At 35.0% G+C, this 24,307-nt stretch overlaps 1 protein-coding gene across 1 annotated transcript in view; it reads left to right on the top strand.

Annotated features, from left to right (window-relative positions):
• Nucleotides 1-21,580, top strand: part of SLC13A1 (solute carrier family 13 member 1) — a 91,196-nt gene extending 69,616 nt beyond the window's left edge. The window contains exons 8-15 of the mRNA XM_025380218.1: nt 1,548-1,667; nt 6,599-6,697; nt 7,171-7,272; nt 10,407-10,513; nt 12,847-12,956; nt 16,889-17,050; nt 18,533-18,670; nt 20,455-21,580. Of these exons, the coding sequence (XP_025236003.1) occupies nt 1,548-1,667; nt 6,599-6,697; nt 7,171-7,272; nt 10,407-10,513; nt 12,847-12,956; nt 16,889-17,050; nt 18,533-18,670; nt 20,455-20,592 (976 nt within the window). The 3' untranslated portion in view covers nt 20,593-21,580. The remainder of the gene's footprint in view (nt 1-1,547; nt 1,668-6,598; nt 6,698-7,170; nt 7,273-10,406; nt 10,514-12,846; nt 12,957-16,888; nt 17,051-18,532; nt 18,671-20,454) is intronic.
• The last annotated feature ends 2,727 nt before the right edge of the window (nt 21,581-24,307 follow it).

Raw genomic sequence — 24,307 nt, 5'->3', positions numbered from 1 at the left:
TGAGTGTCGTTAGGTTGTATACAGAATAACATAGGTCATCCGGTAATCCAAGTCTAATGTTAATGGGAAATCAGCTTTTCCCCCGTTACTTTATTTTCCAATTGGAGACAACAAACATTTTTCAAAAACGAACAGTTTTCAGTAGAGCCTCATGGATGTGATAAAGCATTTTTCCATTCACCACACTGCCAATTTTCTAACATCTTTAATTATCATTTGTCACTTTCTAATTGCATAAATATGTAAGCTAATATTTGGATCTCTTCAAGGTAGATAAAAATTATCCTCAAGTTGCTAAAGATAATTGTAGGGCCTAGGGAGATTAGTAACTTTTCATAAGCTCAAAGAAAATTATAGAAAACCTTAGAAATCTAGAGTTTTGAGGACCCATTATTATTAAGAACCATCTTAAAGTAGGAAAAGAAACACTCTAAAGTGAATAAATTTGCTACATAGATATAACATGAAATATTTTATTACTTACATGATTTTTAAATGATAAAAGACAAAGTATGATTCAAATAGAAAAAATGCAAATCTATATTTCTATAAAGTTCTACATATTTTATGACTTCAAGAATATTAAAATATGCTAACAATGTTTTCATTCTGTATATCTTTGTTTTTCAGATTTTCAAATTTATCTCTGTGTTACTGCTTTTAGAAAAAAAGTAAAGACAACTATTTCTCAAATTTCCTATTGTTTCTCCATAGTTATAAAATAGATGACTATATAAGAATTTATTTGGTATGAGACATTTTAGAACAATGAATGTGAGGTTACCAAAGAAACTGTGCTAGTGTCTGACCTTTTGTTGTTGTTGTTATTATTTGAGTTTAAAAGTTGAAAAATAACTAGGTAAGATAAAAAGAAAAGTTGTTGATTTCTTCAGAACTTTTAATTATTTTTATCTGGCTCAGAGTTATTCCATTTGACTGTGCCCCAAAGCACCACCTGGTTCTAGGAAGAAAGAGCTACCATATACCTGGTTCGATGGTTGCTGTGCTTTGAGGTAGAAGAAACAGAGGGGAAAACAGCCTTGGGAGATGACTTGGGCTGGATCAGAGTTCTTTCACAGGGCCAAGAATTCTAGTCACCAAGGTGAAATGGGAACAGACATTCAGTCCCATTAATTTTCACCCGTTCCCAATTCTGCTTATATGTGTTTCCTTGTTCATATACTGATGATTTGAGTAGTGACAACAAAACGCACACACCTCATGAACACCTATTTCTTGTGCATTTAATGAGTACCAAGCACTGCGCTGGGTTTTTTCCACAAGCACGTCCTTAGAGATTAAATACAGAGAACAAAAATCAAAACATATCGACTCTTGCTTTTATGGGATGCAGCGATAATTATGCAGTTACAGAATCAAGACAGGAGATAAGGGGTAAAAGTACTCTACTTAATGATGAGTCTATTCCAGGACTTCCTTCTTGGACAGCAACACAGGAAAGGGGTGGACTGCTGCGTTCCTGTTACAATCTGAAATGATTCCACCTGTCTCTCCTTCCCTGAATATGTCTCCATGTTTTCACACAGACGCTATCCTGACTGTCGTTGCCTCAACTTTGGATCATGGTTTACATTTTCCTTCCCGGCTGCTCTTATCATTCTACTCTTATCCTGGATCTGGCTTCAGTGGCTTTTCCTAGGATTCAAGTAAGTAAATATTTCATGGTAATAGGCTAAAAAAAGGTGTCTAGGTTCCTAGTTCTTAGCTTCTTATCCGATGCTCTTTCCCCTATGCCATGCAGGCTACAAAATTAATACACACAAATACATATTTTAAGGATAAGCTTGAATCTCATTTAAATAATACTGACTGTGGAAGAGTTAATTAAAGATTAGAAAGGGACCAGATGCAGTGACTCATGCCTATATTCCCAGCACTTTGAAAGGCCAAGGTGGGAGGATTGCTTGTGCAATCCTCTCTGAGTTCAAGACCAGCCTGGACAACATAGCAAAACCTTGTCTCTACCCAAAACAAACAAACAAAAACCCCCAAAAACAACAACAACAATAACAAAAACCTCCCCCCTAAAAGGACCATCCAGGCATGGTGGTGTGCGCCTCTTATCCCAGCTACTCAAGAGGCTAGGTGGAAGGATTGCTTGAGCTTGCCGGGCGGAGGTTGCAGTGAGTTGAGATCACACCACTGCCCTACAGCCTTGGCGACAGAGAATTGTCTCAAAAAACAAAATAAATAAAAATAAAGATTAAGGCCAGTCACAGTGGCTCACGCCTGTAATCCCAGCACTTTGGGAGTCCAAGGCGGTTGGATCACATTGTCAGGATATCCAAACCATTCTGGTCAACATGGTGAAATCCCATCTCTACTAAAAAAATACAAAAAATAGCCAGGTGTGGTGGCAGGCACCTGTAGTCCCAGCTACTCAGGAGGCTGAGGCAGGAGAATCGCTTGAACCTGGGTGGCAGAGGTTGTAGTGAGTGGAGATCGTGCCACTGTATTCCAGCCTGGGTGACAGAGCAAGACTCTGTCTTAAATAAATAAATAAACACATAAATAAATAAAGATTAGAAAACAAATCATCTAGGTGCCCTTTGAGTCCTAAGATGATAAGATATTGAAGGGCATAAATAACTCAATCTGATGTCCAGCTTGTTACAGGGGAATTTTAAGGCTTGAACCTCCACTTAGTTTAATGTGGGGATTTCCTTGGGTTATCAAGCTACTTACACTGTGACAAATAGGGCTTCCTGCATCATGCTAGCACCAAAATTGACATCCTTTTCAATATACCAAGTACAATAAAGATCTGAGGATGTTCTCCGTGGAAAGAATATTGCTTTAGGAATTACTAGACCAGGAATAAAATTGTGGCTTCTCAGAGGTCAGATAAAGGATCATTACAAGTCCAGACCCATTCTCAGTCTCAGTGTCTTCAATTGTAAGATGATAGAATTTACCCAGAAAATCAGTTAGATCCCTTCCAAGGCTATAACTCTAATACATCTGGGCCTAAATTGAACACATAGATGTCAAAGTAAAAAAAAAAAAAAAAAATGTTAACCAATGGAGACCGACTGATGCCACTAAAATGTCAAATATACGCATTCAAAGACAACTTCAAAATATTATCTTGGCTGGGATCAAAGCTGGTAGTTCGTAAGTACCAATGAGTTACATGACTTAGATGACAACCAGCATTTAAAATTATGAAGGGCTCCAGAGCAAAATCTAAAATGCAGCCTGTAATTTCTACTCATTTAACAATACTCCTAAAAGAAAGTTGAAGTCGCTGTATATCAAATCTTGAGTATTTTTTTTTTCTGAAAAACAAAACAACTCAAATTTATTTTTGTGGGGTTTTATTTAAATAATTTCAAGGACCTATGAATAAAACAGCATGTTATTCATCAAACCAGAGAGACTGAAGCCAACTATGCGTATTTCCTTTGAAAAGCGAAATGCTTTGGGAGGCTGGTAGGGTGTATCTCCTGAGGTCAGCAGTTCGAGACCAGCCTGGCCAACATGGTGAAACCCCTTCTCTACCAAAAATACAAAAATTAGCTGGGGATGGTGGCAGGCCTGTAATCCCAGCTACTCAGGAGGCTGAGGCAGGAGAATCGCTTGAACCTGGGAGGCGGAGGTTGCGGTAAGCCAAGATTGTACCATTGCACTCCAGCCTATGTGACAAGAACAAGAGTGAAAAAAAAAAAAAGAAAAGAAAAGAAAAATGCTGAAATCAGATGAGGTTCCATGCCTGTGGCCATGGTTTCCATTCCTAGTTATATGAGGACTGACATTCTCCCCTCTTGATTCCTCTTTCTGCTTTTTCTCCAGAATTGCCATGGTTTTATTAGTAGTGAGAAGATGGTACTGATGATTTAAAAAATAATTCTATCCAGATTGTGGGAGCAGCATGTGGCAGTCCTCCTGCTGAAGCAAATGTGTAGAATGTCACTGACTTCAGCAGGTGGGCATCAATGGGGAGAGGCCAGCTGCATACTAAGTGCCCCTTTCAGGAAATCCAAGCCTTTGGGGACTATTCAATTGTGCAGGTAGCAATGCAGGATACAGGAGATGAAAATCCCAAGTCAAAAGAGTCTCAGGTTCTTCATTGCTACATTTAATGACTTTATAAAATATATATGCAACCATTGTCATTATTTTAAAATGGCACACCACTTAAAAAGGAGAAATTAAGAACATAAAAGGCAAATATATTGAAATGTGCTCTCAATGAGGAAAAACAAAATCCCATGAAATGCATACACTAGGTAAAGTCCGGAAATCATGATCAGTGATATGTTTAAACAGTCCCCTTGGTGTCCACTATCTGTTAGACACTGCACAGCTTCATGCTCCAGCTAATTTTTCAGTGTCCTTTTCCGTCTGCCAAGGTGTTTACCTCCAGAGATTTTAGATTGACAGATGGAAATTATCAGCCACTCCCCTGGCAGACTAGCATACTAGCCAACACATACATTTGTGTGTTGGCTATTAACACAGTTAACTCACCCATTATAAATGACCCCAACATACCTGAGAAGAGGAACTCATCTGTCAGTGCCATTGAACTTATGTAAATGGAGAGTTTGATGCATTGTCATAGGCTTTGTCAGTTCCTTTGTGAAGGCATTAACCTTCATTTGTAGCAAAGCCAATTTGGCTTTCGACTTAACTATTTATTGTCTGCAACCAAAATGATAAACTACATATGCAAGGTACTAGGTGGAAAATTGTTTCTAAGGAGACTCATCTCTTTCTTTAACTATGATTTTCTCTTCTACAGATTGCTCCCTAGGTGGCCCATAGATTAGTTTCTTACAATAGTAGTATTTATGTCATGACAAGGGGTAAAAGTTTGAGACTGACACTAGTCAGTAATTTAACTGAGATTGCAAAAAAGCAATTATTTCCTAATTGATCATAAATGTTGCACTGTCCATTCACTCACATTCAGGCATTGAGGTGTATGCACGAGGGTGATTATGAATGTATAGGCTTGCCCCAGCTATTTTACAGAAGAAAATGTCCTTTCTGTCTATACTCACACAAAATGTGAACTAACTGAGCTACTCACAAACATTCCAAGAGATAATCCATAAGAATCTAGCCATTTTCTCATTTCATTCTTCCTCTGGAGGAATTTTTTAAAAAGTCTACATCTAGAACAGTATTTCACAAAAACTGTTCCGTTTTGAAGACACTGGTCTTCAGGACAGAAAATTAGTAAGGAAAGAGATCACTAAAACAAGCAGCTGAAAACGATAAAAAGTGGCAGTTACTATTGGAAATAAACAGGAAGATTATGTTGTGGGTGCTTTTAGGACATATGACTAGAGAAACTTAAAGAAAAAATGTAATAGAGTTTTACTTCTTTATTAAATTTTATCTTAAGTTCCGTGATACATGTGCAGGATGTGCAGGTTTGTTATACAGACAAACGTGTGCCATGATGGTTTGTTGCACCTATCAACCCATCACCTAATATTAAGCCCCGCGTGCATTACCCATTTATCTTGATGCTCTCCCTCCCTCCACACCCCTGACAGGCCCCAGTGTGTGTTGTTCTTCTCCCTGGGTCCATGTGTTCTCATTGTTCAGCTCCCACTTATGAGTGAGAACATGCGGTGTTTGGTTTTCTGTTACTGTGTTAGTTTACTGAGGATAATGACTTCCAGCTCCATGCATGTCCCTGCAAAGGACATGATCTCATTCCTTGTTGTGGCTGCATAGTATTCCATAGTGTATATGTACCAATTTTCTTTATCCAGTCTATCACTGATAGGCATTTGGGTTGATTCCATGTCTTTGCTATTGTGAATAGTGCTGCAGTGAACATACGCATGCATGTATTATTATAACAGAATGACTTATATTCCTTTGGGTAAATACCAAGCAATTGGAATGCTGGGTCAAATGGTATTTAAGGTGAGTTTATTTTACTTCTAAGACTTGGCTTAGTCTCTGACCATGATCAGTCCCCGCACTAGTGTAAAACTCAAGTTTAGCATACTTTGTGAAAATTCATGGATCTGACCCCAACTGTCTCATACATTTGCCAAAGGTACTACTGGATTGATGGGTCAAGTATTTACTTTGTATGTTCAGAGGTAGCAGTGTTCAGAGATAGCAGACCAAAGAAAACCTCTATGATCACGTCACTGTCCCTGCCCTCAAATAATTTAACTAGTGGGCTAAAACTTATATGCATGGAACAATTAACAACCAAGATACACAATAAATACATTTTAAATATATAAGATCCAGTACATAATAAAATGTTAGTTAGAGATAAGTAGCACATGGCAAAATTTCAATGGTACAAAATAACTTGGAAAAAGGAAGAGATTGGTAAAGGACGTCATGGAAAATATGCAATGAAAATAGAACATGAAAAAGTGAGCAAACCAGGCAAAAACAGAAAAGACAGAAGACATTCAAAAAGGGAGATGGAGGTAGAGGTGAAAAGCACAGATACCTGTTATTAACAGGTAGATTCATATCGCATGAAGGGAAATTCATATTGCATGAAGATGACGACGTTTTGCAAAAATATCTTCCTTACAGCAAGGTGGTAGTAAAAGAATTTCTTGTTTACGGGCTTAATTATTCTTTGCAGTTTTAAGGAGATGTTCAAATGTGGCAAAACCAAAACAGTCCAACAAAAAGCTTGTGCTGAGGTGATTAAGCAAGAATACCAAAAGCTTGGGCCAATAAGGTAAGACACGCACGCGCACACACACACACACACACACACACACACACACACACAGTGAGAGAGAGAGAGAGAGAGAGAGAGAGAGAGAGAGGGAGAGAGAAGAGAGAAATGCTGTTTATACTGCAAGTAGCTGTTGAAAAGCAAACAAGCACATAATTGCTTGCAAGATATTTATAACACTTGATTAGGGCCCCAAATTTGCTAAGCTATGGAGATCACAGACTATAACTCAACATGATAAAACACATACCCTGCTAACTAAAATTTGCCAGGTAAAATGAAAAGAAGCTGAAAGACCCCAAAGAGGAGTAAGGGCTTTTTCAAACTGCACTGATGCTCTCAAATTATTGACACATCTAGTTCTTACAGTGTTTAGTGTTCTACTGAGCTCACTCCTGACAATAGCCCAAGGAGTTTCTACAAATGTCCTGACTTAGAAAATAAGAAATGATGCCGTTGGAATTTTTCCACAGGTATCAAGAAATTGTGACCTTGGTCCTCTTCATTCTAATGGCTCTGCTATGGTTTAGTAGAGATCCTGGATTTGTTCCTGGTTGGTCTGCACTTTTTTCAGAGTAAGTTTTGCATGCTATGTTTGTCAGCCCTTCCTGTTTTATACTCTGCTTCTCTCCTATGTGGTTCCTGTAATTCTGAAAGATTGGATGAGATATTTTTCTTTCTTTCCCTTGAAAAGATATTTTAAATTCTAATATTTTCAGGAAAAAAATTATAAGGAATGAGATCTAGGATAAGAGCACAGGAAGCATAACCATACTACTTACTCTGTTACTAAAAGGCAAAGTCCATTAGACAAAATTATTCCCATCCCTACAAAATTAGAAATCTAATATGCAGAAATGCTATGTTCTGTGGTGGTAGGGAGCATAGATTTCAGAGCCACACTGCTTGGGTTCCATTCCTGATTCATCCACTTACTTTAGATAAGTCACTTAATTCTCAGTGTCTTCATCTGTAAGATGGAGATAATTATAGCATTTAGAATAGTGCTGGCCTTCTCCCTATAGGAAGTGCTATACTAATGTTATTATGTGAAATAAGTACCACTCAATGCCTCTTAATAATCTGATACAAATTTATATTATGTGATTTTTACCCACTTTGTTTTTTAATTCTATGGAGGACTATTTGTTTGGTTTAATATCTTGTCTTTTTCTTCACTTATTTACATTTTTGCACTGGTTCACTATAAGTTCAGCCCAGCCCCCATTTCATAGATAAGGAATTTCTGAAGAAATAATAAGACTGATTTTAAAAGCTGATGCTAGAAGCTAGGTCAGAGTTAATTTTATATCTCAGTGTCTTATATACCAGTAGTCAATTGCTGAGTCGTGTAAAGTGAGGGGGAAGAGTATAGCATAATTTTCTAAATTAAGGACCATCCTACATGTCAAAATAAATAATTTGGTTGTGAGATTTGTGTTCCCAATCTTTCACTGAACTACTCTAATTTCCAAATTCAGCACATGTCTTACTTGAACTTCCTATCTCACATTCCCCAGCAAAAAATAATTTTTTTTTTGTATTTTGGGATATAAACCAAAATTGTTTAGGTCATATGTATTTTGCCCACATAGAATAAAGAAATTCTTCCCTCCTTGAATCAGAACCTTCTGGTTTTATAGGCATTGCCAATGTTTCTAAAGGGTGCGAAGTCTGAATCCAAATTCCTAATGACCACACAAGGGAAGCAATGCAATATGGTGGTATGTTTTAAAGGATCGGCTTCATTTTTATAAACTGTTTGATACCCTTAGAAATAAAACTTCTCTTTTTGAGAGGTTTAGATATCCAATTATTTAAATCAAATTATTATGTAATATTTAATTAGTACTTTGTGGTTTTATGGTAGGATCTAGATCAATATAAAAAATAATGCTTTCCCCTTTTAAAATCCAACTTCTGTCATCCTAGACGGGGAGAGTCTTTATCTAAACACCAGTGTGTAAGAATTAAATGAAATCAGATGATAGTTAATAAAGCCCAGGCAGAAATCCCAATAGGAAATTCAATATAATCAGCTTCTAATTTCTGTTTCTTATAGGAGGAAACAGGAGATGTTTTGTTTGTAGAAGGAAAGCAGTGTATTGGCTATGAGCAGGCACTCATGCCACCTACAATTCTGAGAGAAAACAATAGGAAAGGAACAAAGGTTTGAGAGAGGATGGGATTTTAAAATATAAATCTAATTGACAAACCCAAAACAAATAAAATTTGCATAAGCTTAATAGTTTCTAATGCTGAGACAAACTAACTGCTTTCCTGACAAACTAAATATAAGTTATAATATGATAAGAATAATTTTTAAAGTACTTTGAAAATAAATTATTTCAGTATTTATGCCTTGATTTAATTTAATGTATATATTTTGTAGGATATATTTGTTATGTAGAGTTTCAGGCATTAAGAATTTCTAAAGCTAACATGATATATCAAGATTTATAGCTACCACCTAATGTTTTCATTCCATCTGTTTGTACCTGGACTGAATTCAATGTGTCTTTTTATATAAAACAAAATCTGGTTACATGATGCCTGGCCCAATTTGCCAAACATTCAACCAAAAATTATACTGAAATAAAAGAAACAAGGTATAATAAAATTATAAGTATCGGTCCAGTTTATAGGATAAATTATGGTAAGGTAGATTTTTAACTAATAATGAAAGAAAATGTGTCTATACTTAAAGAAAGTAGACTGCTTTAAAAATTGCTAGATTGAGAAAGATATAGCATTTGTTTGGCTTTTTGGATTTTTCAAGTAAATTATAGAAGTAGAGAAGCTTCTGTAGTGTGTACACATTACTGAGTTACAAGATAGTAAAAGAATCTTTAGCATGGTACATATTTCTTCTCAGGCTACAGAAATGCACTAGTTAATATTGCTGACTTTTAAAACTAAATTATAATTATTAATACCTGTTTCAGTTACACCTGGTCTCCAGGTTCTTTACCGTTGAGACTTCTGGGAACCTGTCTTATTTGTTACAATGGTCTGGTGATTCTAAGACCCCATCTGTTCCTGAATCAGTCTTAATTTATACGGTGATCATTTGTGAGCATTGGCTAAACCACTCCAACAATTAATATTCTTGATTGAATTTCATGTTGTACAAAGCATTAAGTAGGTTGTTTTCGTTTGTATGATATAGTTAGAGCCTATAACCACAGAAGCAGGTGTGATATCTCAGAAAACAGATCAATTCCTTTTCACAATTTATAGAAGAGTTTTAGGGGATCACAGAAACATCATGCCTTGCCACAATTTAATAGAAGGATGCTATAAATCAATTACATGGGGCTTTCTCTGCTCTAGCAATGTTTCAACTTCAAATCTTGATCAATATAATTAAATTAAATAATTCAAAGAAGAAATTGTTTAACAAATTGTAAGCTTATCTAAAAGGGAAATTTGCCACTTTGGCCTAGTATATCAGTATGTGTATACGTGGTATTGAAAATAAGAAGAGACATATGGGAACAATAGGACAACGGTCTGAGATTATTGTTTTTAGTGTTATGTCATTTAATTGGGAATCCATATATTTTAGGGCAGATTATCGAGAATAAATAACCTACACCACCTAATACTGATAATAACCTACTACTGATATGTTATTAGCAAAATTGGTGTTTTAGCTCATTTAAATTCTTGATGCTATTTTTAATATACGTATTTGTCCCTTTTACAGGTACCCTGGTTTTGCTACAGATTCAACTGTTGCTTTACTTATAGGGCTGCTATTCTTTCTCATTCCAGCTAAGAGATTGACAAAAACTACACCTACAGGAGAAATTGGTTGAGTATCATTTATAATTCTGCATAAATTTAACAGAAGAGCAAAAATTATAAAATTCCATTGGTTTCACTTGGCACCTAGAGCAGAAAGAAAGTCTATGCTGGCACAACCCCTGGCCTAGCATGCCCTATTTGCAAACTGCAATGCTATCTTCAAGCCAGCACGTCTTCCACCTGCAAGACAGATCATCTTACTTTGCAAAAGTGAGAAGTAGATTTCCTTTTGTATCATGGCTAGGGCTCTGCTACAAGTGACACTATTTGACCCATGGTAAACCCATTTCAAAATTAATCTTACTATTGGCAAACATAGGAAAAAGAAATTGGAAGACACTGCTTCATACCTTGGTAATGAATGCACAGGTTCTAAAAAGGTGATGAATTTCAAGAGAAAGATTATTTACATTCTCAAAGTAGTTCTGGAACAAAAGCTAAATCAACCTCATACAGCCATATCCTAGGATCACAGCTGAAATAAAAGGGCCTCGTGTGGTGGCTCACACCTGCAATCACAGCACTTTGGGAGACTGAGGCAGGAGGATCACTTGAGGCCAGTAGTTTGAAACAAGCCTCGGCAGCATGGTGAGACCCCAGCTCTTTCAAAAAATTTAAAAAATTAGCCAGGTGTGGTGGCACACACCTATAGTCCTAGCTACTCTGGAGGCCAATGCAGGAGGATCACTTGAGCCCAGGAGTTGGAGGCTGTAGTGAGCTATGGTTGTGCCACTGCTCTGGGCAACAGAGGGAGACTCGGTCTCTAAAAATAATGATAGTAATAAAAATAAAGAAAAGGTATTCCGCAACAGCATTCATTGTATTTACAACACATGAACAAAGAAGTGTGCACATCTGCCTGAGCATACCATCCTCTCAACACACACACACACACACACACACACTTTTTAAACACAGGATTCATCCATGTCTTTGCTTTACAACACAGCATGTTTTGAGTAGTCAGATTCCTATCTTGTCAAGGTGGGACAACTAATTTGTAATTGTCTGGAAATAAACTAGTAGACTTGTGGTTTTGTTTGTTCTTATGGGGATGGAACTGGGATTTATGTAGTTGTGTTGACCCACCTGACTCTTGTCAGAATCCATAAATGACTAATGTATCAGATTTCCAGGACATATGTGACCAGCACAGCAAAGAAACAAATGTATTTTGTTTTTCACTTGAGATTAGAATATCTCAATGTGTGTTAAGGAGGTGATGCAATATGGAGCATTGATTCCTATGAGACCCCAAGGACTCTGACCATTGCAGTTAAAGCCCTGAGGTCCGGTGGTGGCAAGTCTGAGGAATCCATGTTTGGCTTTAGCTTCCCTGGTTTCCACATCTGAATTCCCTCCCTTAGAAAGAGACTTGCTGCTACCCACCTTTCTCTCTCCTCTCATTCTTCAAAACCTCTTCTCCCTGCTAAACTCATTCATACAAGACTTAAAAATGACAAATAATACATAATATGTTAAATTTTAAATAAGAGGTACATTTCAGAGATGTTTACATTTTAACAAGATATATGACCTTAAAGTAAGAAACCTGGTGACATAATTTCAGTCATCAGTGAGGATGGGTTAGGTTTGGAATTGGGGGAAGGTGATAGGAAAGAAGCTGATTAGTAAACTTAAAATCTTAACATGTAGAAGGCTGCCTGTTATACACATGTTAAATGGGCAGAATATGTCCTCAAATGAACTTATTTATCAACAAAGCAATGGAGAGGTCAGAAGCCAAAAGAGAAATCTTTATGATAATCCTTTTGTAAGCACTTTAAGGACCTCACAAATAATACTTTATTTAATCTGAATCCTGAATTATTTTTAAACTGAAATCTTGGTGAATCTATCATGATCCTCCTTATGACTAAAAATCTAATAAAATGTTCAAATATTAATGGATATAATTAAAATGCTACAAGATGCTCTTAGAACCAATGGAATATTATGGACATTTTGCATAGCAAAGAATACTATAGTCTAATACACTGTGCTATTCACAGTTGGCAAAGATGTTAGTGGAATGAATAAATGAATGAGTGAGTGAATGAATGAGTACAATGATAAGTGACAATGTTATAATTTATTGAAATATATTCTATAATATTACGAGAAGGATTTTTCTACGTTATAGAGTTTTTTTCTTTTTTATAGTAGAATGTTCCATCTAGTCCAGGTGGAAATTACTCAAACTCCAGATTAATTCCCCTCTTTAAAAACAATATAGGAATATTACAAACTTCCTGTAAGATGGCTACTTAGGATGCTGAAGTAAATGTCATATTGTAATATTTTAAGCAATGTGTAACTGTAGGATTTTTGTTTTGCAGTTGCTTTTGATTACTCTCCACTGATTACTTGGAAAGAATTCCAGTCATTCATGCCCTGGGATATAGCCATTCTTGTTGGTGGAGGGTTTGCCCTGGCAGATGGCTGTGAGGTAATACTCTGTGTGTAAGATATTTAACAATTAACTAGACTGTTCAAAAGAAGAGCACAGAGACATTCAATCTTTGGGCATATTCAATTTCACTCTGTCATTTTAATGTTGCAAATTTTGCTAGCTATGCCGTGAATATACCACACAAATGAGGTGAGTTCAGAGTTCAAGAAATGTTACAGGCTGCAAGCAAAAAACATAGTTTTTATGGTGCTCAAGAATGTCAAAAGAAATAATAAAAAAAGATTAAAATTTTAAATTCATGAAATAGTATTAGAAGACTAGTAAGGAAAAATGGATATGAAAATATGTAAAGTGACTCCTAGTGAAATATACTTTTTGTTTGCTTATGCCTTTACCTTATTTCATGATGAATTTGAGTAGCTCTTGGACTTCAGTATATCATGATGCTATTTGCTGTTAAATAAAAAAGAGAATAAGAAATAATATTAGCATTAAAGATACTTAGTAAATGTTTATTGAATAAAGTCTGGAGAAAAATTCACATAACCCTTTCTAACATTATATTACATCTAATCTTAGGAAGAAATAAAAACACCATGAGATGTTGGTTGACTTTATTTGACCTATCTATCCAGTTGATACAAAGCAACAGTTTGAGAAGGCCCTCATCCCTTGTAATTGCCCTGGTCTTTGTAGAGTTGTTGGAAGAAAATTATCTTCTCCCAAAATTCCATGAAAATTGATTACTCCTAGATTAATTAAAAACCACTCATTCTGGTTTCCATAGACTTATTTGAAATATTGAAAGCTTATGGCTCTTCCATTTCCTTCCTCAGTCATCAAATTGAACAGAATGGTGAGAGAGGTTCCATGTTCAGCCCTTTGACTTCCAGGAGGTTAAATTTCTATGCTTCTCAAGACAAATCACTGTCTCTCCTCTTCTTCCTGAAGAAGAGCAGTAACTTACTGGAAAATACTCCTTTGCTTCTAACTTTATTGACAATTTTTCAGCACAGAATTATGTGTCTGGATTGGATCCTAGACACTCAAAGTGATTTTGAAAGCATCAGCCAGACCCTAGCATACAAATCTGAGGAAATGAAAAGGTGTGGACTCAGTCTGATGCACAAGGTTCTCTCAGTAGAAGAATTTGAGAACCCAGAGAGGGAGGTCTAGTTTGCTATAAAAATCTCCGTATACAGAGCCAAATGTCTACAGGATACCCAGTATAACTCTACCTCTAAGTGGCCAGATTGAAGCCATGAGCTTCAAGGGTATGGCTGTGGACAAATATCCCCCTAAAAACTGGACTGTAAAAAATTTGGAGGCAATTATTTTTCAAAACTTTTATTCCAAATTGTAATTAGTCTGGCAAGTGTCCAGAACCAGACAACCTTTCTAGTTGGGAACAGAACAGTGAAACAGCAACTACTGTGGAATTCACCTCATTGAAATTACTTTTCTGTTAAATGCCCCTTGGTTTTTGTTTTAACATGATTTCTTTCTCAAGAGCAGATAGACAATTTCAAATTTTTATCAGTGAATATCTTCTCTTCAATTTTCATACATTCCTAAAATTTTCTCTCCTAGGTTAAACATGAAGGATTTATTTTTTATTTCAGATCTCTGCTAAAATTGCAATAACAACAAAAACATGTCAATCCATAAAGACTATATGACAGGGACAAGAAAAGGCAAGAAATGTTGATCATATTTAGAACATGGAAAGAGGACATTTGAGAGGAACTGACTTTGTACAAATAGAAAAATAGTGAAATATGAAACATATAGGCTGGCAAAACGAAGAGCCAACAAGAAACATGCTGGTTATCTGTAGCATCCTGGCAGACCTCAGGAATTGGAGGCAGCAGATAACTCTGAAAGCTAGAGTAAAAGCCAGAGCTGAATTTGGAGGATGGTTTAAAAAGTGTATAAGAATCTATGGGCCTCCCAGATACTTTCCCCAGCCCTGCTGTTGTTCTCTATCCTCCCTGATAGAAAATTGAGATTTACTTTGTAGCAAAATTGAGTCAATGAGACACTGGCTCACAAAGAGATATGAACATTAGAACATCAATCCAAAATGTTCAACAGTCAACTAACAGGCATTTCAGAAAAAAGAGAAAAAAATAGAAAGGAAGAACATTTCCACAAAATAACAAAAGAAATTTCTTAGAGCTAGAGACTTTGAGATTCTGGACTGAGAGAGCTACTAAGTACTCAACACCAAAGCACTTTATGTAGAATTTTGGAACCGTGGGGATGAAGATACGATTTCAGTGGCCTACAGGTAGGGGAAACAATATGTAGTATAATCATTTCCACATCTCATTAGACATAGATAAAACCTATTCTTAAAGTATACCTATTCTAGGATTAATTTTTGTCAATGTGACTAAAATGGTGGATAATCTTTTTCTACCTAAAAGTCATAGGCAAAAACAAGCAGATAAACAAAAATACAAGCCAAAACCATGCATGATATCTGGTACTCATATCTGGGAATTTCTGTGCCAGCTTTTGATCTGAGAATATACTGCTTGTAATTAGAGTATTTCTCATGCCACTTCTAGTTGTCAAAAAGATTCATACATGCAATAGCTCATTGAAATTTCACAAAAGGAGGATTTTCCCTTCTATGTAGGGAAAAACACAGACCAACATACTTGCTAATCTGAGTATAGCCAGTTTTTCTGCACTATGTATAATGAATCAAAGAGTAGAATATGATCAGGCTTCTAAAGAATCCAACTGGAAACCACGGGAAATGGAGTAATGGCTTAAAAGTGTGGAGTTATAATTATTTTGAACCTAGAATTCTACAAATGCAAAACAACAAGAACAGTGGGAAAAGAAAAGCAAAAGGTTTTCAGGCATGCAAAGACTCTTATACCAATTCTCAGGAAGTTATAAAAGGAAGTGCTTCCCCAATGCAAAAGAGTAGATTAAAAAATGATTCCCACAAAGTGGGGAGGAGAAGGAAAGTCATAATATGATAATAAAGAGGGGTCCCAGAACAACAACGGTTGAATAGATTTAAAGGGATTTGAAGAATAGATTTAAAGGGATTTAAAGAATAGATTTAAAGATTAAACTAAGCCAAATGGAGCAGGAGGAGGAAATATTCCAGAATAGATATTGCTATGAGGGAACATGAAAAGACACCAATTACCTGATATGTTTATCTATTTGTGGGGAGTTTTTTGTTTTAATTTCAGATGAATTAGTGATAAGTACTTGGAAAACTAAGCAAACAGAATGATGAGATAGTTATTTCTTGTGGGGAAGGAAGAGTAGAGTAAATGTACTGATAGTATGCTAAGTGGTATAGCTATGAACAATATTTATTTAATCATAGTGGTAAACATTAAATATTGATTTAACCAAAAATGTTAATATGTGAGTGTGGAGGAATGAAGAAACAAAAAATATGTGTTTGCTGGATGGTGTAAGAGAGCTGAATTATCACATATTAGAAAGTCAGTAAATAATGTCTAAATTTTAAAAGTAAGCAAAAAATCATAATTAAAATATTATTTTAAAAGGTAACTATGAATACCTAAATATAGCTAGTTATAAACGGCTAATAAGGGTTGAAAGTTGTCGCCTCTGCAGAATATAACTTAGGAATAGAGAGAGGTAAATCAGAAGGCCTGCTCTTCTCTTAAAGCCCTCTATATGATCTATTAAAATATCCACATATATAAATTAGATAAAATTAAAATGTAATTGAAAAGAGTGGGAATACATTTCAAACCTAAACCATGTTCATAGTGTTAAAATAAGACTAAGCAATAGCTCCTTCCTACCAAAGCCACCCAGACCTATCAAACCACAGAAAAATGAGAGATTAAAATTATATTTTAGAAAGTGAGTTTTCAAAGCAAATAATGCTTTTTATGGATTTTATTGTGTCTGATTACAAAGAATTATTCATGAATAACAAATATTGCAAATTTGTTTTTTAGGAGTCCGGATTATCTAATTGGATAGGAAATAAATTATCTCCTCTGGGTTCATTACCAGTATGGCTAATAATTCTGATATCTTCTTTGATGGTCACATCTTTAACTGAGGTAGCCAGCAATCCAGCTACCATTACACTCCTTCTCCCAATATTATCTCCATTGGTGAGTATCTCATTTATCCCCATTTTTACTCTTCATTAAGAGCAATGTTCTGCTTTGGAATGCTGGTTCTCATGCTGTGATATGGAATCTTTTTTTTTAATCTAAATGGGCCTCCTGTAAGTAACTTATAGGGTGATCTTTATTTGTATTAATGTTTTCAGAGGACCTTCACTCTAGGTAACTGTTTTTAAGTTTTCATGTTCAAGCAGCATGATGTTACTTTTTCTCAGTCCAGCTTTTTCCTTTATAAATAAGAGAGAGGGTCAGACGAGATCCATTTCAGATATAAGACGTGGAATTCAGTGTTTGCTGGTAACTTAAGTATTTAGATCTCTACCACTGACACTTTTGCCTCTCAAACATTGTTCCTAAATTTCTGAGAAGTGGTTAATATAAGTGATTTGCAAATGAATGAAAAACTAGGCTCACACTTCAGGCTTCAGGCTTAAATATCTTTAGACACAGTTTTCTACTGCCCAGGGAATAATTTTTTAAAAAGTAAGGGGTTTGCTGAGAGAGAGAGAGGGAAAGAATGTCTTTTCTTCTTTTCTCCGTTTAGTTAGCAATTACAAGAAACAGCTTTAAGTAAAATGTTTTTCTTATTGGGATGGATGGGTTTGGTGAAAGGAAAGCACTTTAAATTAAGAAGGATTGTCTTTCTGGAATTGTGCCACTACAAGTTCAAAGGGCATATGTTGGTGTTCTTAAGCTGCAGATTGAAAGTAGAAAACATGTAGGCTGTGAATATTGGTACAATATCATTTTGTATTTTTTTTCTGTTGTTTTTTCTAATTGTTCTTAACATGGAAGAATTAGAAAATTATGTGCTGGTTTAAGAATGGTAGTAACCTTCCTATGTGATGATCCCTAAGCAAATCTTGAACTGCATATATCACAGAGGCAGTAAAGTTAGTAGTGTAATGAGAAGTGCTAGAGCCACAGGGACTTGAGAACCTATTTGAGCTCTGTTGCTCACCAGCTGCATGCTCGGACAAGTTACTTTAGCCTCTCTGGGCCTCCATTTCTTTATGTTATTTGAGGTTATAGTAACCATCTCATAAGATCATTGTAAAAATTGAATATATATGACATTTATTATATTTTGTATTATATATGAACTATATTATGTGTAACTATATGAATATATACATGTATGTAAACATTTAGCACAGCACCTAGCAGTAGATAAGTAACAAATGATTGCTCTTTTTATTTAGTTTCTGGAATAAATAATATTTTATTTTCTAAATGAACTGGACTATAATGTTTAAGTGGGCATCCATAACTATACAAACAATAAGAGGATGAGGTATTTTCTTAAAAATATTCTTCAAGTTATAACTGTAATAATGTGTATAATTTTATGTCATTATGTTTCAACCTGCTTCTGGGAAGGCTTATTGTAATACATTTGTTCATTTTTTAATGTTTGGTGTCTACCTTCAAAATTTTACTTAGACTCCTTTTTATCTCTTACAACAGGCTGAAGCCATTCACGTGAACCCTCTTTATATTCTGATACCTTCTACTCTATGTACTTCGTTTGCATTCCTCCTACCAGTGGCAAATCCACCCAATGCTATTGTCTTTTCATATGGTCATCTGAAAGTCATTGACATGGTGAGTTAGCTGAAAAAATACTATCAGAACCAACACACATCTTGGTGTGTGCCATGTCTTGAGTGATCTTCCCTTTTAAACACCAGTCAACCACCAGGAAAAGCATGGTCCGAGTTCTGTTTATGAAGGGGTGTGCATGACTAATCATAGAATTATTTTCAAGAGTGATAATCAGAAGTGAACATACCATTAAAATTTATGGTCACAAACAGAGAGATGTTGAATGCATCAGTAATGCTTTGGAAGAAGGAAAAGAGCACTGAACATGCTCCACACGACAGCGTAAACTTACAAGTCAACACTAGGATCCAAACTGATCTAGGCAAAAGGAAGAAACAGGGTTAAAGAAATCCAGCAACCAAAACAACACTGTAGTTTGCTATCACAAACATTTATGCGACCAACATTTCCTCTGAATGAGACACGGGGTCAGTGCCTGACTGATGAAAAAGTATCTTTCTTGTTTTGATTTCAATACCAGGACCTAACATGAAAACACAAGCAAATAATAATGAAGAATTTCACTGATAAAGCATGCACATTTTTGCCAAATACAAAAATACTTGCAGAATATTCAGTACTTTATAAGAACTGGCTTGAGAATATTCTAGTAGTTTCTACATCTTCATCACCTATTTCCAAACCAACCCAAACGATAATATAGCCAAAGTAAATTCAGTGAGCTTCCTATGCAAAATACAGTCTCAAGGCAAATCCCAGCTCCCTTTCTTTCACACAGACTGCTGTTCCTAAGCCCCTGCAACATAAACATTCTAGAACTGCCTGTACACAAAAATAACATAACATCCATTTGGTAAGGAAAATGTGCACAATACAATATAAGTAATGCCTGATGTATGTGTATTAAACAGGATAAAACTAGGATTCTGAGATAAACAAGTGGCTGGCTTGCATGGACAGGGAAGAGGGCATCTGTTATCATCCTTGCTCGGTATTCCTCTTTTGCTTCAGAGTTCCATGTTTTAATGCAGAGAATGCAGGAGTAAGCACATTCTCTCTGTAAAAGGGCAGATGATATTTGAGGCTCTGTGGGGCCATCTCTGTCACAACTACTCAACTCTGCCATTGTATCATGAAAGCAAAGAAAATATGTAAACAAATAAGCATAGTTGTGGTCCAATAAAACTTTATTTACCAAAACAAATCAAGGGCAGTAGTTTGCCAATTTTTATTTTAATAGATACAAAGCAACTCTGAGATTGTTTAATGGACTGTAGAATAATGATATAAGAGCTAAAACCATGAGAATGCTAAGAAAGATATCAAGGTTAAATTAATAATCATGTTGAGCAAATATAAAAGATACAGTTGTCATATGGTGTCCTGAATCTTATTCATTGAAATATAAAACCACAGAACTGAAATTCTGATTTAACAAGAAATGGCAGATTTCTAAGCGATTTTCCTCTAATCAGAATTACTTAGGTATATTCCTAAGAGGAACTTCTCTGAGAGTCTTCAACTCAGTGATGTTTAGTTAGGGACAGATTTTTCTCTTGCTATGAATGGGGAAGAACCCCTGGATTTAAGAAATGATGAGTTAATGGGTGCAACACACCAACAAGGCACATGTATACCTATGTAACAAACCTGCACGTTGTGCACATGTACCCTAGAACTTAAAGTACAATTTTAAAAAAATGGCAATTTTTACTAATCATTTAGGATGCATGTAAATCCAGCATATACTTCCTAAAACAGGATTCTAATCTCCTGTAGGCTTTCTTTTGGGACACTGACATTTATGCTTTTTCCTGTTCAAGGTTAAAGCTGGACTTGGTGTCAACATTGTTGGTGTTGCTGTGGTTATGCTTGGCATATGTACCTGGATTGTACCCATGTTTGACCTCTACACTTACCCTTCGTGGGCTCCTGCTATGAATAATGAGACCATGCCATAATAAGCACAAAAGTTCTGACTATCTTGTGGTAGTTTCTGGAAGGCATTAATAATTGACTGTAAAATGTGGCTGTAAATAACTAATGACACAAATTTAAATCAGTTATGGTATAGCTGCTGCAATTCCCATGAATACCGGAAACCTGCTGTTATAACTCAGAGTCAATATTTGTTATTGCGGTGCAACTAAAGACCATCTATGTGCCTTCATCAAGAAGCCCACGTTTGAGATTTTGCTCATGAACCATCTGCAACTTGCTTCATCATAAGAATAATTTATAACTTGACCTTTAAAGAGATTAGAGCATTTGTTTCATCTTACAGCTGGAATTCAATGTAACATTTTAAATGCAATTTATTATTTCAGAAACTTCCTATGAAACTAAAAATAGAAAATAAGATATACAAGTTAATTCGGTACTTGGATAAATCATTTCTGCAGTGTTGTTCAAGAGAATTTGCTGAGAAATCAAAGTCATGGTCATCTGGTGACACAGAGAAAAGTTTAATCTAAATGATATGTGCACTTCCTCATTTAAAAAATCCAATTGGATTATTCTTAATATATACATGTAATATGAAAGTTGAGATTGAAGCAGTAATTCCAAAATTATGGCTGAATATACTAAATAACAGAAAACTTATAGATAAGATTTATTTCTACTGAACTCTACAGTTAGAGTAATATAATTCATACTTTTATGATATTGGCACACTGAGAAATTCATTTTGTAGAGCTATGGATAAGTCTTGCTATGATTTGCACTATTAATACAGTATTGTTAGAAAGGAAAACTAAACACTATAAAACTATTAACACAGTTTTGTATATGAGTAACAACTTTGCTTAAGTGTTTATCTTAGTTCAGAAATGCATAATATCATATGTTAAAAATAAAGAGATGTAGAAATCTAAATAAATTATCACTGTGTATACAGACATAGAAAAATCACATAACTCCATTATGTAAACAGTGCAATGAAAAAAGGAAAAAAATAAGGAAAAAAAGAATAAGAATGAAAACTGCTGACATATTACAAAAGAGAAAAATAAATCATTTAAGAGCAAATCAAAAAGAAAAAATCTAAACATTTAAACAAAAGTAGGATAAGAATAGTCTTCTAGAAGTCAGAATGTGAAAAAGAGTGAGTTTCCAATTACCCTGATGTGACCATTACACATTGTATACAGGTATCAAAATATCATATACACCCCCAAAATATGTACAAATATTCTATATCAATAAATAAATTTTTAAAATAGTAAGTGCTATTGGCATTCCAAAATTCACCTAAAGGAAAAATGATCAAAAACAGAGTAATGTGCACAGTTAGCAAAAGATGCAGATGTTATATCATAGCAATTCTCACACTAAAAATACAACGAAAGACAAAGCAAAAAATAAACCTTTGCTATTTTTAATCTTCATTGGCACTTTCTAGATGTTACTGACCTTGTCATTTTTTATTCAAATAAGATTATTTACAAACTTATTCTTGAAACTAAATATAGTAAAGAGGGTTTTTAAAATAATATTTCTTTTTAACATATACATCATTAATTGTCCATGTTCATTATGTATCTATATTTATTAATGGGCCAATGCAAAAAATTAATCATTTTTTCAAAGAAAAATTTGTCCATGTAAAGCTTAAATTATAATATTGCTGCTTTGTATAACTCTTCTATGTTTATTCTATTCACTTGTTCCTTTATCATATTTTACACATGTATTTATAATCTTTAGTATTTATTACATTTCTGCTTTTTTCTAGTCATTCAATTTATCACTGCTGAATTGTGTCAGATCATGGATGCATTTTTATTATGAAAAAATAAAATGACTTTTCAAATTATAATGAGTAAGTTTTGGTCTCAATAAAATAATGTAAACATTTCAGCTTGGATAACTTTAATGAATTACTTCCAACAGCTGCCAGCTGAGTATATGAAAAATAATACTTAGTGAAAATTTGTTCAGTTGAGTGGTATAGTTCTCTTACCACAGCTTTATGTTTGACATATCAAAAATAACTTAAATGACCCATTTCACATTTGTTCCATTTACATTAAAGTTGTCAAGTTCTTTTATTTTGAGAGTTGCATACTGTCTTTGAAAGTTTCCAGAAGCAATTCTAAACAGATGATCAAAAATCCTTTGTCCTGCCACTCTATGGTAGATAGTGTTTTTGTCATTATCTTAATCATTACTTAGAGGTTAACTAGAAATCTTTGTCACTTTGAATTTCAACATCTTCCTTACGATTGGATCTTGTCTAGATAATAGCAGCAATTGTACTAAGTGCCTACTTACTGTCTGTTCATACAGGCATTTGGAAGGCTGCACTGGCATATGTGTATCTTCACTCACCTCAACTGCTGCTGTACAAGTCAGCATCTCTACAGTTCAGACTTCTTTTCTCTCAGATGTGTGCAATATTTTCACCATGGTGTCCAAAGCTTTCTTTTTCCAGCCCGGGAGGTACATAATTTTAGACAGTAGTACTAATGAATATTATTAGCAAATACTGACAAAACGATATCATGGCACATTGATTGTATCTTGACATGTGTACCATGTATTATTATGTGTCAAAGAGTATTAGATATATTACTGTATCTCTATCATGGCTAAATATAAGAGTCTTTGTGATGGCATTTCTGTTCTAAAATTTTATTGGTTTAGTTAATGAATTTTATTTTTGCTTGAGTATGTGGATTTTACCAAATGAAATGCTTTTAAAAAATTTTAGTAGGGGAAGGATTGGATTAGGAATGCTAGAGTAAAGCTGAACAAACTGTGTCAGTTTTATTATTCTAGCATAATCTGAAAAATGAAATAGTTAAAATTATTACTCCAGGGCAGTATTAATCATGTTATTTCTAGATGAATCAAATTGTTCAGTAAAACTTACTAGGTAAGTTTTGGAAATGCAATACCAAAATCCCAGGCCCCCATTATAGAGGCAAGACCATATTAATCAAGAAGTAAACAGTAAAAATAACATATAAGGGAGGCAGAAATTAAAAGGTTTTTCCAAATATGGGAATCTATATTTGTCTGGAAAGAAAAAAACAGGGTTTTAAAAAAGAAATAAAGGGAAGTTTCTTACTGATAGTATAGTGGTACAGATACAGGGTGGGATCTTTCTGAAGCTAAATAATAAGAAATACTGGATAACACAATTGTGTCTACAAGAAGAATTGGAAGTCCTCAGAAGAGAAAGATGAAGCACAAACAAGAATCCAGAGATTTAAGCAAGAACTGAAGGTGGTAACTGCTGATCCCTAGAGATCGCTTAATGGGTTCATAGGCATAGAAGACAAAGCTAGGGTCTAACCAAGTTAAGGGTGGATGGAAACCAATGTAGGGTTAGGATCCCAAAGGACTATATTCTTAGTGAGAGTGTGAGTTAGGGAAAAATCTCACCACATAGAGGAAAATATCAGGAGAACTTTCATATTTTGGTTTACACACTAGGTGGAGGAAGCCTAAAGTCTCAATACCAATGTGTGTGTTGGGGGCAGGGCAGGTAACAGAGCAGGGGAAAGAGTTGGACTTAATCTGAAACCCTATTTTAAAACAATTTTGAGTTGGTAGTATTCTCAAGTACCTGAGAAAAGAAGGATGACCTTTTTCAACCAGGGGCTTAGAAAACTACTAAGGCTAAACTTCATGTGAAATTTTAATCAAAACTTACAAATTATATCAGAA

The sequence above is a fragment of the Theropithecus gelada genome, chromosome 3 (genome assembly GCF_003255815.1).
Source record: "Theropithecus gelada isolate Dixy chromosome 3, Tgel_1.0, whole genome shotgun sequence".
NCBI classification, from domain to species: Eukaryota; Metazoa; Chordata; class Mammalia; order Primates; family Cercopithecidae; genus Theropithecus; species Theropithecus gelada.
This window is presented reverse-complemented; position numbering and strand designations above follow the sequence as displayed.